Source organism: Solanum tuberosum, unplaced genomic scaffold (genome assembly GCF_000226075.1).
Source record: "Solanum tuberosum cultivar DM 1-3 516 R44 unplaced genomic scaffold, SolTub_3.0 scf00003, whole genome shotgun sequence".
Taxonomy (NCBI): Eukaryota; Viridiplantae; Streptophyta; class Magnoliopsida; order Solanales; family Solanaceae; genus Solanum; species Solanum tuberosum.
Window position 1 is genome coordinate 1,780,263 of NW_006238929.1, and position 13,913 is coordinate 1,794,175.

Consider the following 13,913-nt stretch of genomic DNA (forward strand, 5'->3'; position numbering starts at 1 on the left):
TACTAGTCTCCCCCCCAAAAAAATAAAATTAAAACTTTGTTTTTGAAAAATATTTTTATTTTTTTACCCCCCCTACCAGCCCCCCTCCCCCTCACATGAAAGAAACTCAATTTTTTGTTTTTTTCAAAAAAATAATAATTTAGATTCAAGTTTGATAGTTAGGTCCCGAGTCGGGTGAGATTGGATCCCGATTCAAAAGTTGGTGTTGAAATTTCGATTTGAAAGTTAAATCTTGGGTATCACATCGATTATTGTCGGGGTCAGATCCTAGTTTGAAAATCAGGCCTCGATTCAGGTGTCGAAGTCAAAATCGAAATTGATAGATCATGTTCAAGTTTGGGTGTCGGGGTCAGGTCCTGGATTGGATATCAGGTCTCAATTCAAATGTTGGGTCTCGTGTCAAAAGTTGGGGTCAAGTCCTGGTCAGATCTTAGGATCGTATTTCAGATCTGTCGCCAGAGTTGTGTTCTAGTTCGCATGTCGGGGTCATGTCCTAGATCGATTATTGAGGTTAGTTTCCAGCCAAAAAATATTTTCTACGCTCTAGTAAAAAATAAAAGATATTTTCTTAAAAATTGTTTTTTCAGTCATAAACCAAACACTAAAAAATATATTCTGGAGATTATTTTTTACTCACCAACCAAACATGAGAAAATAAGTCAGAAATCCACTTGTTTTCGAGAAAAAACATTTTCCGTGAAAAACATTTTCATTCATACCAAACACACCCTAAATGAACAACAACTTCTTTGGTGTAATTCTCTTTATTTTCAGTATGTGTAGCTAAATCCTTTTATTCTGAGAGTGTGCAATGTAGTTGGATTATAGATTGAATTTGGGTGTTTGTAATTGCTCAATTTTATGTTAATCTAAAATTTAATTAGTTGATCATATTTTCATTTATGAATTGGGATTGCAAACTCAGTTCTAATCTATATATCTATACTTGCTTGAGAGAGTTGTATTGAGTGGGTGAGCTAATTAATGACTGTTGGTTTATTTCAATTGCTAGTCTTTCTTAAAAAAGGAAACTATGTTAAGGTTTTAGATTGATTATGTGTAGCCCGCATGTTGAGGTTCGAAAGAAATCACTTGAAAGCCGATTCACGATTGAGAAATTCTTATTGTGCTATTTGATGACCTAACCTACCCATTGATGATTAACTACACGATTATCCATGTTTGAAATTGACATTCAACTATGCACATTTCTAGGATGCATCTCTTGCTTGTTAAAATTCTTTGACCCTTTAATTGTGTTAATAATTTGTTAATCAAACTCTAAATTGGTATTTTGAAATATCTCCAATTTGAATTTATGTTAACAATTGATTTTACAAACTTACAAGAAATCAGTGCATAATTTTACCTCATACTTGAAGTCTAGCCTATATCATTCCTTGTGAGATTCGACTCAACCTCTCATTGGATTTTTATTGCTAGCGATCACGTGTATGTTGATTCGTAAAACGTACATTTGAGCGTTATCAAACACATCTCTTAAAATATGGAAGACTATCTTTTCCTAATTCACTTGCCTTCGACTTAATTTCATAATTTTCAACTTAATTTGCACCCACACAATTCTTTCAGTAAACATTGCAAAACTAGAATATTTTAAAACAAAACTAGAGGTTATGCATTGTCCCTACTAATGGAGATATAGAAGTGGGTTTTTTGACATTTAAATTGTTTAGCCAATCATCTGATACATGTATAATGCATGGAATATAGACAACCTAACAAAAGTTAAATTAATCATTTCTTGTAGGATCACATCATCTTTACATAACTATCTTTTTCTTGTGCACTTGTTGCATGGATAGTACAATGTATTACAATGCAATAATAAATAAGCATATATCATACAAAGTAACTTGATATATTTACAGTACTTCATAGTCTTCTTCAGTAGCCCATGGATATCTTTTGTAGTTATTCTTAATCTGAGAAGGATTTTGTGGCGTAGACCATGGGTACTTCATTGATGGATCTCTTGGCAACTTTCTGAAGTTCAAAAATGGTGCCCATAGAAGAATCCTAGTTTTTCAAAACAATTGTCTTCCTCAATATATATGTCAATCAACTAATAATCAAATTCCAAACATGATAAAGAAAATATTACTCCCTTTTGTCTCAATTTATATGACTTACTTTTCTTTTCTAGTCAACGCAAAAAAGAATGACACATTTCTATATTAAGTAACAATTTAACTTTGAAATATTCATTTTACCTTTAATAAAATTATTTATAACCACACAAATTTCTATCATTCATTTTATACTACAAGTTTTAAAAGTCTTCATTTCTTTCTTAAACTCCGTCGAGTTAAACTACCTCACATACAATGAGCCGGAGAGAATAGTATTTTTCTTCCAAATAAGTTAACTTTGATTTATCATAGGTATTACCAACAACAAAGAATGAAAGATACAAACTCAATAATAATAAAGGCATAGATGTTACAAAATACCTTTTGATCCCTCCTTTTGGTCACATAACTATGAATTTGTTTCACCAAACTTAACTACAAGACTCCTAGTGGGAGTAACTTTTAAGAGACGTGGAACGTAAAGAGTGGAGAGGAAAAACAAGCGATCAATAAAGAAACAGAGAAGTAAGTTTTTTACACAAATCAATCAACACTCTAAAAAGATTCTTAGTTTGTGAACAAAGACCAATGTTTGTTTCTTTGAAATTCAAAGAGTGATCTGGAGCAATTTCTTTCGACAACAAATATTTCCGCAACAAGTTAGTACACATCTTGTTGTTGTTTTTCCTTTAAAATTCCCTCATTGGTATTAGATTCATTGTTAATTATCCCATAATTCGCAACTTTCATGTACATTCACTATATTATTGATAAAAAATAAACTGTGACTATTTTTCCTTTAAAATCAGTGAATAGAAAAAATTGGAAGATGTTAAGTTTTTTTAAGACTATTTGAATGTGGATTAATTATATGGTAAATAGGATTCAAAATCCTTTGATTCTGACTCATACTGTAGATAGGATTCCTTGTCCTACAAAGAAAGAAATTTTGTAAAAAAAATTTGAAAAATGCTTCTATTTGTAGCAATCTGAAAATTGGTTGTACAATAATTTTGGTCGAAACTTATATTTTCATGATCTGCTCGTTTGTAACTTTCCGAAAATATATTATAATTAAAAAAACAGATTTAAAATGAGTGAGATATGTTTTTGAAAGTTGGCTGTTTTTTTTACTGTTTTCCGAAAAAACTGCTTCTGTTTGTAGCGATCTGAAAATTGGGTGTACAGTTTTTTTGGTTCGAAAAATATTTTTTCATGATCTACTCGTTTGTAGCTTTTCGAAAATATATTATAATAGAAAAACCAATTTAAAACGAGTGAGGTATGAATTTTTAAAGTTGGGCTGAAAAAAAATAAATTAAAAACGTTTATTTGAAAAAAGAAGAAGTTTTGTGCTCTTTTAGGATTATTCTTTTGGAAAAAGAATGTGTCCTTTTAGGATTTTATTGGTCTTGTTTGTTTGTTTAGTCTTTATGTTCCTTAAATAGTTTTTTTGTGTCTTCTACAAATGAAAGTAACATATGTTGTCACATTGAATGATTCAGTCATTCATATTGTTTCCTTGTTTCTATTTCAGACATGGCTGAACAAGAACAAATTTGAATTATTCCAAGTGGGAGTTCTCGAAGAGCAAAAGGACAATGTAGAAGAGCACGTCGCCGTAAGACATGTTTTCGAGGGCGAGAAAACATACAGATTGGTGTTCCAAGGGCGACATAGAATCTGTTAAGAAAGGGCCATTCGAAGGAAAAGAGAAAAAGATCTAAAAGAGTTTATGTCTTCCTCAGATTCTTTTTCATGAAATTTGATGAGGTTAATGAAAGTGTCATTCAAGTTACTCATTTTAAATATGTTTTTCAATTATAATATATTTTCGGAAAGCTACAAACTAGTAGATCATGAAAAAATATTTTTCGAACCAAAAAAACTGTACACCCAATTTCCAGATCGCTACAAACAGAAGCAGTTTTTTCAGAAAATAGTAAAAAAAAACAGCCAACTTTCAAAAATTCATATCTCACTCATTTTAAATCCATTTTTTTTAATTATAATATATTTTCGGAAAGCTACAAATGAGCAGCTCATGAAATAATAAGTTTTGACCAAAATTATTGTACAACCAATTTTCAGATTGCTACAAACAGAAGCCGTTTTTCAATATTTTTTTTACAAAATTTCTTTCTTTGTAGGACAAGGAATCCTATCTACAATATGAGTCAGAATCAAATAGGATTTTGAATCCTATTTACCATATAATTAATCCACATTCAAATAGTGTTAAAAAAACTTAACATCTTCCAATTTTTTCTGTTCACTGATTTTCAAGGAAAAATAGTCACAGTTTATTTTTTATCAACAATACAATGAATGTACAGTGAAGTAGCGAATTATGGGATAATTAATGATGACTATGATACCAATGATGAAATTTGAAAGGAAAAACAACAACAAGATGTGTACCTTGTAACTTGCAGCGGAAATATTTGTTGTTGATTTTTTTTGTCGAAAGAAATTGCTCCAGATCACTCTTTGAATCTCAAGGAAACAAAGATCGGTCTTTGTTCACAAACTAAGAGTCTTCTTAGAGTGTTGATTAATTTGTATAAGAATCTTACTTCTCTGTTTCTTTACTCCTGTTTCTCACTTTTTTCCTCTCCACTCCTTTTTACGTTTCACGTCTCTTAAAAGTTATTCCCACTAGGAGTCTTTTAAGGGGAGGTTGAACAGTTATAGTGTAATCTTATCCTTTTAAAAGAATTATCCAATTAATTAATTAATTAAATTGAATAGGACAAAACAGATTGGAGCGGATCGGTCCACATGGGCGACCCACGACCCAAAACATTACATTTTCTAACACAATTATTACAAAACACTATCCTTATTAACACAAGATTACATATCATGTTTGTATCGCGTAATTTAATAAAATATATACAAAAAGAGCATGCATATTATTATTCATGTACCCCATATTATCGAATACACGAACTTAAAACACTACATCAATATTGTTAAGTTGTACATTGGAAGGATAAATTATTATTATTATTATTATTATTATTAGTTTCGGGAAATAATCGATATTTATCTGATTTAGTTAACTTAATTGATGATAACTACATGTATATATACGTCTTTTGACAATTATTTGTTCATGTTTATATGTTATTCTAAAATATGCTAATTACTCTTGATCATTACTTGATTTGATAATTCTCAGCAAAGAGTTCCTCTGCTGAGAAAAGGCAAAAAAGTTTGTTTTTGTCCACCCAATTTAGTGGAACCTCTTAGTTAATTTTCCTACTATAAAATTTATTCTTATACGTTTATGAGTCAAAATCAACCTAGTGAAGAATGGAAAAGATGCAAGAAGGATTTTTTTTCTTAGGGTTATCTTTTTTCTTTTAATTCTAGCATTATTTCTTAATTGAAACATATATGTTTGAAAACGTAATCAAGTTTTGAGATGTCAACCACCCTTTTTCTAGGGTTGTGGCCCTTGTTCTATGGTTGGGGGTCAAATTATGAATGTTTTATGTCATAATCTAAGTATTCTTGCATTGTTATTAAAGGGGTGTTCATGTAAGTCATTTATTTGCTTTTATGTGCATTTTTTTGTTTTGTCCCTGTATGTAGTTTCTGTGCAGTGTTTCTGGTGTGTTGGAATGGAAAGCATGCTTTCTGAGGTTGTTAGGAAAGTCTTGAGTGTGTTTTTCTTTATTGGAAGCTTTTAAGTTGAAAAAGTTTATTTTGATCAACAATCGAAGAATCTGATGTCATATGAGTTTTCTGTCAGTTTTATATATTAGCTCTAAAAGGCCCATTTTGGGCTAGTGGAATAGTTGGTTTGGGTCCTGAGACCTTTGCCGTTAGGCGAGAAGTTTTTGGAAGTTTGGCAAATATTTGACTTCGGTCAAAATTCTTGGTAAATGTTCTTGGATGAGAATCATGTTAGTGCGATTAGCTTCGAAATGCCAAGTTTGGTTCGGAAAAGATTCCACCTTATCTTTTGGTTGATAGCAAAGCTACTAGTGCAATTGCTTTAGCAGCCTCCAAACAACTTTAGCGGTGGTAGGACATCTAGTGTCTAACCGCTTAAGCAACATCTGGACTGCCTTAGCGGTAGGCGCTTAAGCGTCCCCAGACCGCTTTAGCGGTAGAGGCAACCTAAGGCCTACCCGCTTTAGAGACCAGTCGATTACTTTTGCGATGGTCTCTTGAGTGGGCACTTGACTACTTGACTACCTCTTCACTTTTTAATCCTAATTCTAGCCTCTTTTCTGTATATCATCCACACATTATACTTCCTTGGAAACTCGAACTCACAACCTTAAGATTGAAAGTGAGGGGTGCTTACCATCTAATGAACTTTGTCTTGTCTCACATTTTTATTTTATTTTTAACTTCATTCACTTTTTTCAAATTTAACTTCTATAAAAATAATATATTATATTATAATTTATACACATACACAAATGTATGAAATTTATGTCCTACAATTCATTCAAAGGTAGATTATATTTGATGTCTGCCATTATTTGGCAAGAGTTTGCACGACAATTTTGTTCAATATAAACCTCATATTGTATTTATCCGTATCCAAATGGCTATAAACCAATCTCTTTTTATTTTACATTCACTAAATCAAAGATGTACATGTGTGTTTGGTATGAGGAAAGATATTTTTATATTTTTTTTATTTGATGGGTTTATGTTCATGTATGTATATATTTAAGTTTCACTTCTATCTTATTTTTTACTGTCTATATAGATAAATGAGTTTTAATTGTCATTCATAAATTATTATTATTTAAAATTTACTTATCCTATAAATAGATAATTTTAAAATTTATAATAAGGTCCACTACTATTTTTATTAAACAAACTTTGTATCACGTAGTTGAAACATTTAGTACAAATAATGAACCAAACACATTAGTAATAAACTTTGAACTTACATCCAAAATCTTTATAAAAACAATAGAATTAGTGGAGACTACCAAGTTGCCACCAAATCCTCTATAGTGGTGATGAAGTCGCAGCCAAAAGACATTTTATAGCGACAATTTCTTCATCGCGGCCAATTAGTTTTTCAGGCATATTTTAGTAGGATTATTTGTGGCGATTGTGATTAGGTCGCCACTAATCTGTTATCTTTGGCGATTTCAAAGATCGCCGCTAAATTATACATTTTGGGGCAACATTTATTTGTCGCCACTGATTCATCTTATTTTGTGACGATAAGATAAGTTGCTACAGAAAGTCGTCACAAAAGCTCTGATTTCTTGTAGTGATGTGATTATTTAAATCAAGTAAATTCATATTAATTTTTTCTAAACAATAAGAGTGTTAATTCAGTATTACATAGGAGTTCACAAAACTACTCTACCGTCCCAAATTATTATTTCTTAGTCTCTTAAAAATAAAAATGTTATATATTTAGAATGTAATACACTACATTTATTTATAATAAATTTATTGTAATATAATCTACTCATTGGAAATGATCAAATTCATTATAGAGCATTTTAAAAAAATAGATAAAAACTTTTAAAAGCCTATTTTTTCGAATGATTCAGACATATAAATAGACAAAAAATGAGATTAAAAACTTTTTTGAATAGTTCTAATGTGTTCAAAATATGAAAGAAAAATTTGAAAAAAAACTCAAGTTTATTGTGGTCGTAAATCTGAAAGCCAAATCGAATTTATCTTTAATAAATTTGTAGAAACTGATTTGTAATTAATTGAAGAAAATAGCAAATTTTTATAAAACAATTGTAATTACAATTTTATCTAATATAGAAGGTAGATTTTTTTGTTTCCTGCTATAGTATTCGTATCGGAATTTGATTAAATTATAATTCATATCGAAAACTTTTACATTGGATAGTAAAACGCTTCCTGATAAAGACGACTCCATACCAGGAAGCTCGAATCCGAAACCTATGAAAGGAGTGCTTACCATTATTCTATTTAGGCTTGTACCAATTTTGTATGATTAAATAAGCTATCAAAGAATTACTTGGACATGAACTAATTATTTTGTATGATTAAAATAAAAAATTAAATGCTATTTAATCTTCCGCATTGAAATAATTTTATGTGATTCTTGTAGCTGAGTGGTGGTTTTCCTTTCAACAAAATATTGCTTCAAAATGATTTTTAAAATTAATTTATCAATTGTCATTCCTTTAACCATTTGTATTCCATGTTATGAACCAAATTATATATTGATGACTTGATTTTATATTTTTATTTCTCACTGGGTACTTATATTAAAGTAGATGATATAATGTAAAAAAGAAATATGGAATGTCTTTAGAGCCTTTTTGTCCTAAAAACTACATATTTTTAAAAACACTTTTTAAAAATAATTTTTCATAAAAGTGCTTTTGAAAAAAAAGCACTTTCTGTTTAGATAATTCATTTGAAAAATGTTTTTGATAAGCAAATTGTGTTTGACTAATCTTTTTTTAAAAGTGTCTTTAAGAGTTAAATTACAAAAAAAAGGAGACAAATATCAATGTACTTTTAATATTAAAATTATTTTATAGAGAGAAACTATTTTATATATCTATTATAAAAAATTTAATGACATTTTCATTTTTATTAAATTAAATTGGTAAATATGTAAATATAAAATGATATTTTGGTCTTGAAAAAAATTATTTTTTGCTCCTACTTTTCTTAAAAACATAAATTTTTAGTTTATTCCCAACACCAAAAAAACTGTTTCTGCTCCATTTAAAAATAGTATTATTGATTTGTCAAACATCTTATCTTTTTAGAAAAAAATATTTTTTTCCCCCAAAATAAATGTTTTTGATCTACAAACAACAATTCCAAACAGACTCTAATCAAGTGCAATTTCAAGATCTCTAATTGAAAATATAATGAAATAACTTTAATATTTTCAAATGAGGAAAAGATATATTTTTATACTTAGCGGCAAATATGATTGATAACATGATATTCCCTTTATATAACAAAACTCTAAACAAGAGTAACATAATTATTTCAGTATAATCAGTTTCGCATATGGATTTTGGTCGAATTAGATTGGATTGTTTCTTTATAATTATGATTTTTACTGATTCAACTAAAAATAAAAAGAGTAAAAAATTATTACCCATCAAATTAGGATTTTGGATTTACACGGATAGAGTCGATCTCTTTAATTAATTTTTTTTATATATAAATTCCTTAGTGTTAAGAGTAGTTACATTATTTCCTCACTCTTTTTCAAATTACAAAAGTCCCTTAAAACTTATGAATTTCGATTACGGACTTTCGGATACATAGGCCAAAGATGTATCAAAGAGGGGAATGTATCGGAAAGGGAATAGGACATTCGGATACATAGAGGAGGGATGTATCCAAGAGGGGATAAGATCCGAATACATAGGGGAGGGATGTATCCGAGAGGGAAAGAGATGTATCAACGAGAAGAAAGTGATGTATCCGAGAAGGAATTTTTTTTTTTTTTAAATTGTAAGGAATTTTAGAGATTATGATAAAATAAGATGCGTATATAAATAATTTTTTCAAATTTGTATCGGTAGATCTAGAATTAAAAATAGTAAAACAAATAAAAGATTTATCATCGAATATATAGATTATTAATTTTCTAGTTTACCTATGTACATTAAAAATAGTAAATGATACTAATTGATAGAAGTAGGACTTACCCGGGAAAGAAAATGAAGACAAACATGAACTGCAAATACATCTCCAATAGGTCCCTCTTGTACCACCTTTTCCTAAGCCAGCTCATTATGATGGGCTGCAATGGAACTCACATAAAACACCATCATACTTTTAGATTTTGGGAATTAAATCAATCTTTTTTAGTCATTATTTTTATAAAAATATCTTTTAAACATGTTGTATTATTAATTTTTTTGATTTATAGTAATTTTTAGGTAATTCAAATTATAAATTTTATTCTCAAAAGGTAAAATTTCATGCCCGAATATATTATGAAAGTTAAATTATTTATCTCTTCAGATTTGAATTGTGACACATAAATTGAGGTTTTAACGGAAGTCGTAGGTTTTGGGTCGTGGATCGCTCATCTGATCCAATCTGACCTGACCCGAAGTTATTTTCTGATAAAAGATATTTAAGTGTTTTTCGGGGATGCTCCTTAGAAGTAAGAAAAAGAAGAACACAAAAGAAAAGAAAAATAATAGCTGTGAAATCTTCTTGAATTATTGACATCAATCAAGACATCCAACAAAAGGATATTTAGTTTGTGAATCATTATCTTTGTTTCCTAGTGATATAAAGAAGTATTTGGAGCAAATTATTCGGTTCGTGAATTTCATTCTACTGCAACAATCAAAGGTACACAAATCCTACACCGTATGTTATTTAAATCTATCAAAGATATCAAAGCCATTGTTAATTGCTCGATTATTATATAGTATTTCTTAAAATTATATATGGATTGTGTTATAAAAAATCTTGTATCAAGAAAATTCATATTATAAATATATGATTAATTGGAGTAATAACAAAAAGCACAATAAAATGGATATATGGACTTACTGGGCAAACAAGGAAGTAGAAGAATGCAGAAATGGCTAATTGGATCAACACCGAAACCAAGTCTTCTTCATTATTTACTCCTGTCACTGCCAATACCGGTTCAGCACTACATACCTATACATATATTATGAAATTCTTATATATACATTAAGAAATAGCAATATATATATGAAAGTTGAAAATAATTACGCAGTAATTATTACAGTGGATAAAACTAGTGTTCCAATTTGAATAGCCAATGAGGATTTTGAATTGCTTTGAATTTGAATAGCCTTCAAATTGATGCCTAATTTTGATGCCTCTATCTTAAAAGAAGAGTAACTTCTGTTATGTGGTTTCTCAACTTTGCGAGGAAGACAAGGCAAAGCCTTAGGAACAAAGGAGCTGCTCATCTTATCTCCTACAGCGGAACTTCACAAATAAGGACCATACATGCCTTAAATTTCTTTTTTTTTTTTCATTTTCTATCTAACATTTTCAATAATTCTTTTTTCTTAAATATATTTTATCAAATATTATAATAGATTCTATTAAAGTTTCAATTTTTAATCTTTTTTTTATATGAAAAAGGTCAAAATTACCCTTGAACTATTCGAAATAGCTCATATATACTCTTGGCGGAATGACCTGGGAGACCCCTGTACTTGGCTCCGTTTGTAAGTTGGACCCTCCTACTTATCAATTTATCAGCTGAACCCCTTAACTCATCAAAACGTAATATTTTGAACCCTTTTTTCATCTGACTAGTGTGTGTGAAGTACAATTGCTTACACGTGGAATTTCATGTCATTTTTAATGACGAAATTACATGTTAAAAATTAAAAAAAATCAATTAAGTCACTTTTGTAATTTTTAGAAATTTTAGATAAGCATTTAAAAAAAATAAAAAATATATATATATATCCCAAATATGCATGTTCTTCATATTTATTCCAAATTGAACACTAAATTCATGTCAAATAGATGAGATTTTTTCCCATTTGACTTGAAAATTCAAATACAAGTTCACCACCACAAATCCAACTAATCTCAATCATAATTTTGAATCAATTTCACAAATTCACAAGACCCATTTGTTATTTTTCAAGCTTTCTCTAACTTATCAATGGAGTTTTAATTTTTCAATATCCACCATTATCCTTCGTGTTAATCCATACTTAGACCTCTTTTTTGAAGCCTAAAAGAACAAATAATAATCTCAATACTTTTAGGCTAAAAAGCTAAAATCTAAAAGACTTTTAGACTAACACTCTGTTTGGATAATTGTTACCCATTGTTTCATAATGTACTGTATTGTATTGTATTGTATTGTATTGTACTCTATTGTACTATACTGTATGGTAGATACAATGTTTGGCTAGACTGTATTGTTTGTTGTTGTTTAATAACATTTTTATTGTTTGGTTTGACTGTATCGTACTGTATTGTAATTTATAATTTTACTAAAATATCCTTAACTATTATAGGGTAGGAGGTCTGACTAGAATTAAATAATATATGGTAAAGGGTAAAAAAATATTATGAAATATTATGCCATGATATAATTGAAAAAAGAAATTAAGTAACAATGGTAACACACCAAATCGGTTGTTCCATAAAATGGGGGTTTTCATTGTTACGTAACAACGAAATTTAACAATACAATACAATACATTTTAAGTAACAATCAAAACAAACATTGTAGGTATGGTAACGATAAAATACAATACAATACAATGGGTAACAATGATCTAAATAGAGTGTAAGTGGTTAGGGTGGGCGACTGATTTGTAGTGAAAAAGAAGTGTGGGTTGAGAAGAAAGTGGATGAAGGAGAGAATGAAGAGGGGGAGAGTGGGTGTGGTGGATGAAATTCCAAGAAGAAGAAGAGAGAAGGGGGGCTGGGGACAGAGGAGAGAAGGGTGGGGTGGGAAAGGGATGGTTGAGGAAAATGGGTTTTTAATTTATTTTAAAAAAAATTGATAATTATTATTATTATTTAAATATTTTTAATGTAAAATATCTTATTTACTCGCTGTCAAACGCGTGTAATCACGTAAATTTCCAAATCAACATTATCAATGCCAAATAAGTTCGGTCAATGGTCAAAGGGGTTTAAAATATTGAGCTCTGATGAGTTTAGAGGTTTAGTTGACAAATTGATAAGTAGAAGGGTGCAACTTACAAGCGGAGCCAAGTACATGGGTCTCCCAGGTCATTCCGCCTATACCCTTTAATTATGTTTGAGATCAAAACTACCCTTGCTGTCTATGCTTTGGACCACAAATACCCCTAAAACGTTATCTTTGCCATTAGAGCTGACATGACAGTCCATCCAGACAATTCAACATTGCAAAAATACTTTCCTCTCAATATTGTTGTTCTTCCTATTCATCCCTATCACAAAAAGGAAATCAAATATAATTCTTTCACATTATTCTTGTTTGAGTTGTTGTTCGGACTTTGGAACTCCAATTTCAAAGTGTGTTGAAGTTTGTTTGAGGTTGTAATTGCGTGTTGAAGGATCGAGTTCATTGTTTTGGGATTTCAACTTAAATCTTCAAATATCAATCTTCAAACTAAAAAGGGAAAATGGACAAATATACCCCCAAACTATTGTAAATGGTATGCAGATACCCTCCGTCATACTTTTGGGACATTGGTGCCCATGTCATCCAAAAACTAGAGCATATATGCCCTTCACTTTAACAAGGAAGAACAACATAATTTAGAGGAAGTGATTTTTACCATGTTGGTCTGCCTAGGTGGACTGCCATGTCCGCCGCACATATGACAAATATAATGTTTTAAGGGTATTTGTGGTCTAAAACATAGATGACAAGAGTAGTTTTGATCCCAAACATAAATAAAGGGTATATATGAGCTATTTTGAATAGTTCGAGGGTAATTTTGACCCTTTTTGTCACGCCCCAAACTCAAAGGGCGCAACTGGCTCCTAAGGCCAAAACTCAGGCCCGAGCCGATCCTGCTGAACCATTTGCTACTAGCGCATGACAGTCACATGCATTTAAGAAAACAAACAAGTATATCTCGGCTTAAACTAAGCCCTCGGCCGGCAAGGCCCCTGTCAACAGATCTACAAAAGAAACAGCTACTCCCAAGAGTTCATATAAAGAAATTGTCAACTAGCACAGAAGTCCTGATTGGGCCGTCAAGGCCACCATGATCTCTATACCAAAACTGAAAGCATGTATATAACAAGACAATGCATCACACAACTAACAAGCTTCAGCAAACCAACAAACTAGGCCAGCATGACCATAACGTAGTTGTAAACCCCACACACTAGTCTGCAAGCCTCTAA

The 13,913-nt window shown here is 30.4% G+C and overlaps 2 protein-coding genes across 3 annotated transcripts in view; one reads left to right on the plus strand and one right to left on the minus strand.

The window, feature by feature from the left end:
* Positions 1–1,731: 1,731 nt before the first annotated feature.
* Positions 1,732–11,040, minus strand: LOC102600849 (NAD(P)H-quinone oxidoreductase subunit L, chloroplastic). The gene is made up of 4 exons (XM_006338119.2): positions 10,814–11,040; positions 10,611–10,724; positions 9,749–9,843; positions 1,732–2,040 (listed from the first exon to the last, which is right to left on the minus strand). The coding sequence occupies exons 1-4, from the start codon at positions 11,000–11,002 to the stop codon at positions 1,887–1,889; spliced, it is 552 nt and encodes a 183-aa protein (XP_006338181.1). The 5' UTR covers positions 11,003–11,040; the 3' UTR covers positions 1,732–1,886.
* Positions 10,388–13,913, plus strand: part of LOC102601188 (uncharacterized) — a 29,180-nt gene continuing 25,654 nt past the window's right edge. Inside the window, exon 1 of one of the 2 annotated variants that reach the window (XM_006338121.2) lies at positions 10,388–10,406. The gene's annotated coding sequence lies outside the window, so the exon portion shown is untranslated. The remainder of the gene's footprint in view (positions 10,407–13,913) is intronic. The other variant, XM_006338120.2, reaches the window with a different exon arrangement.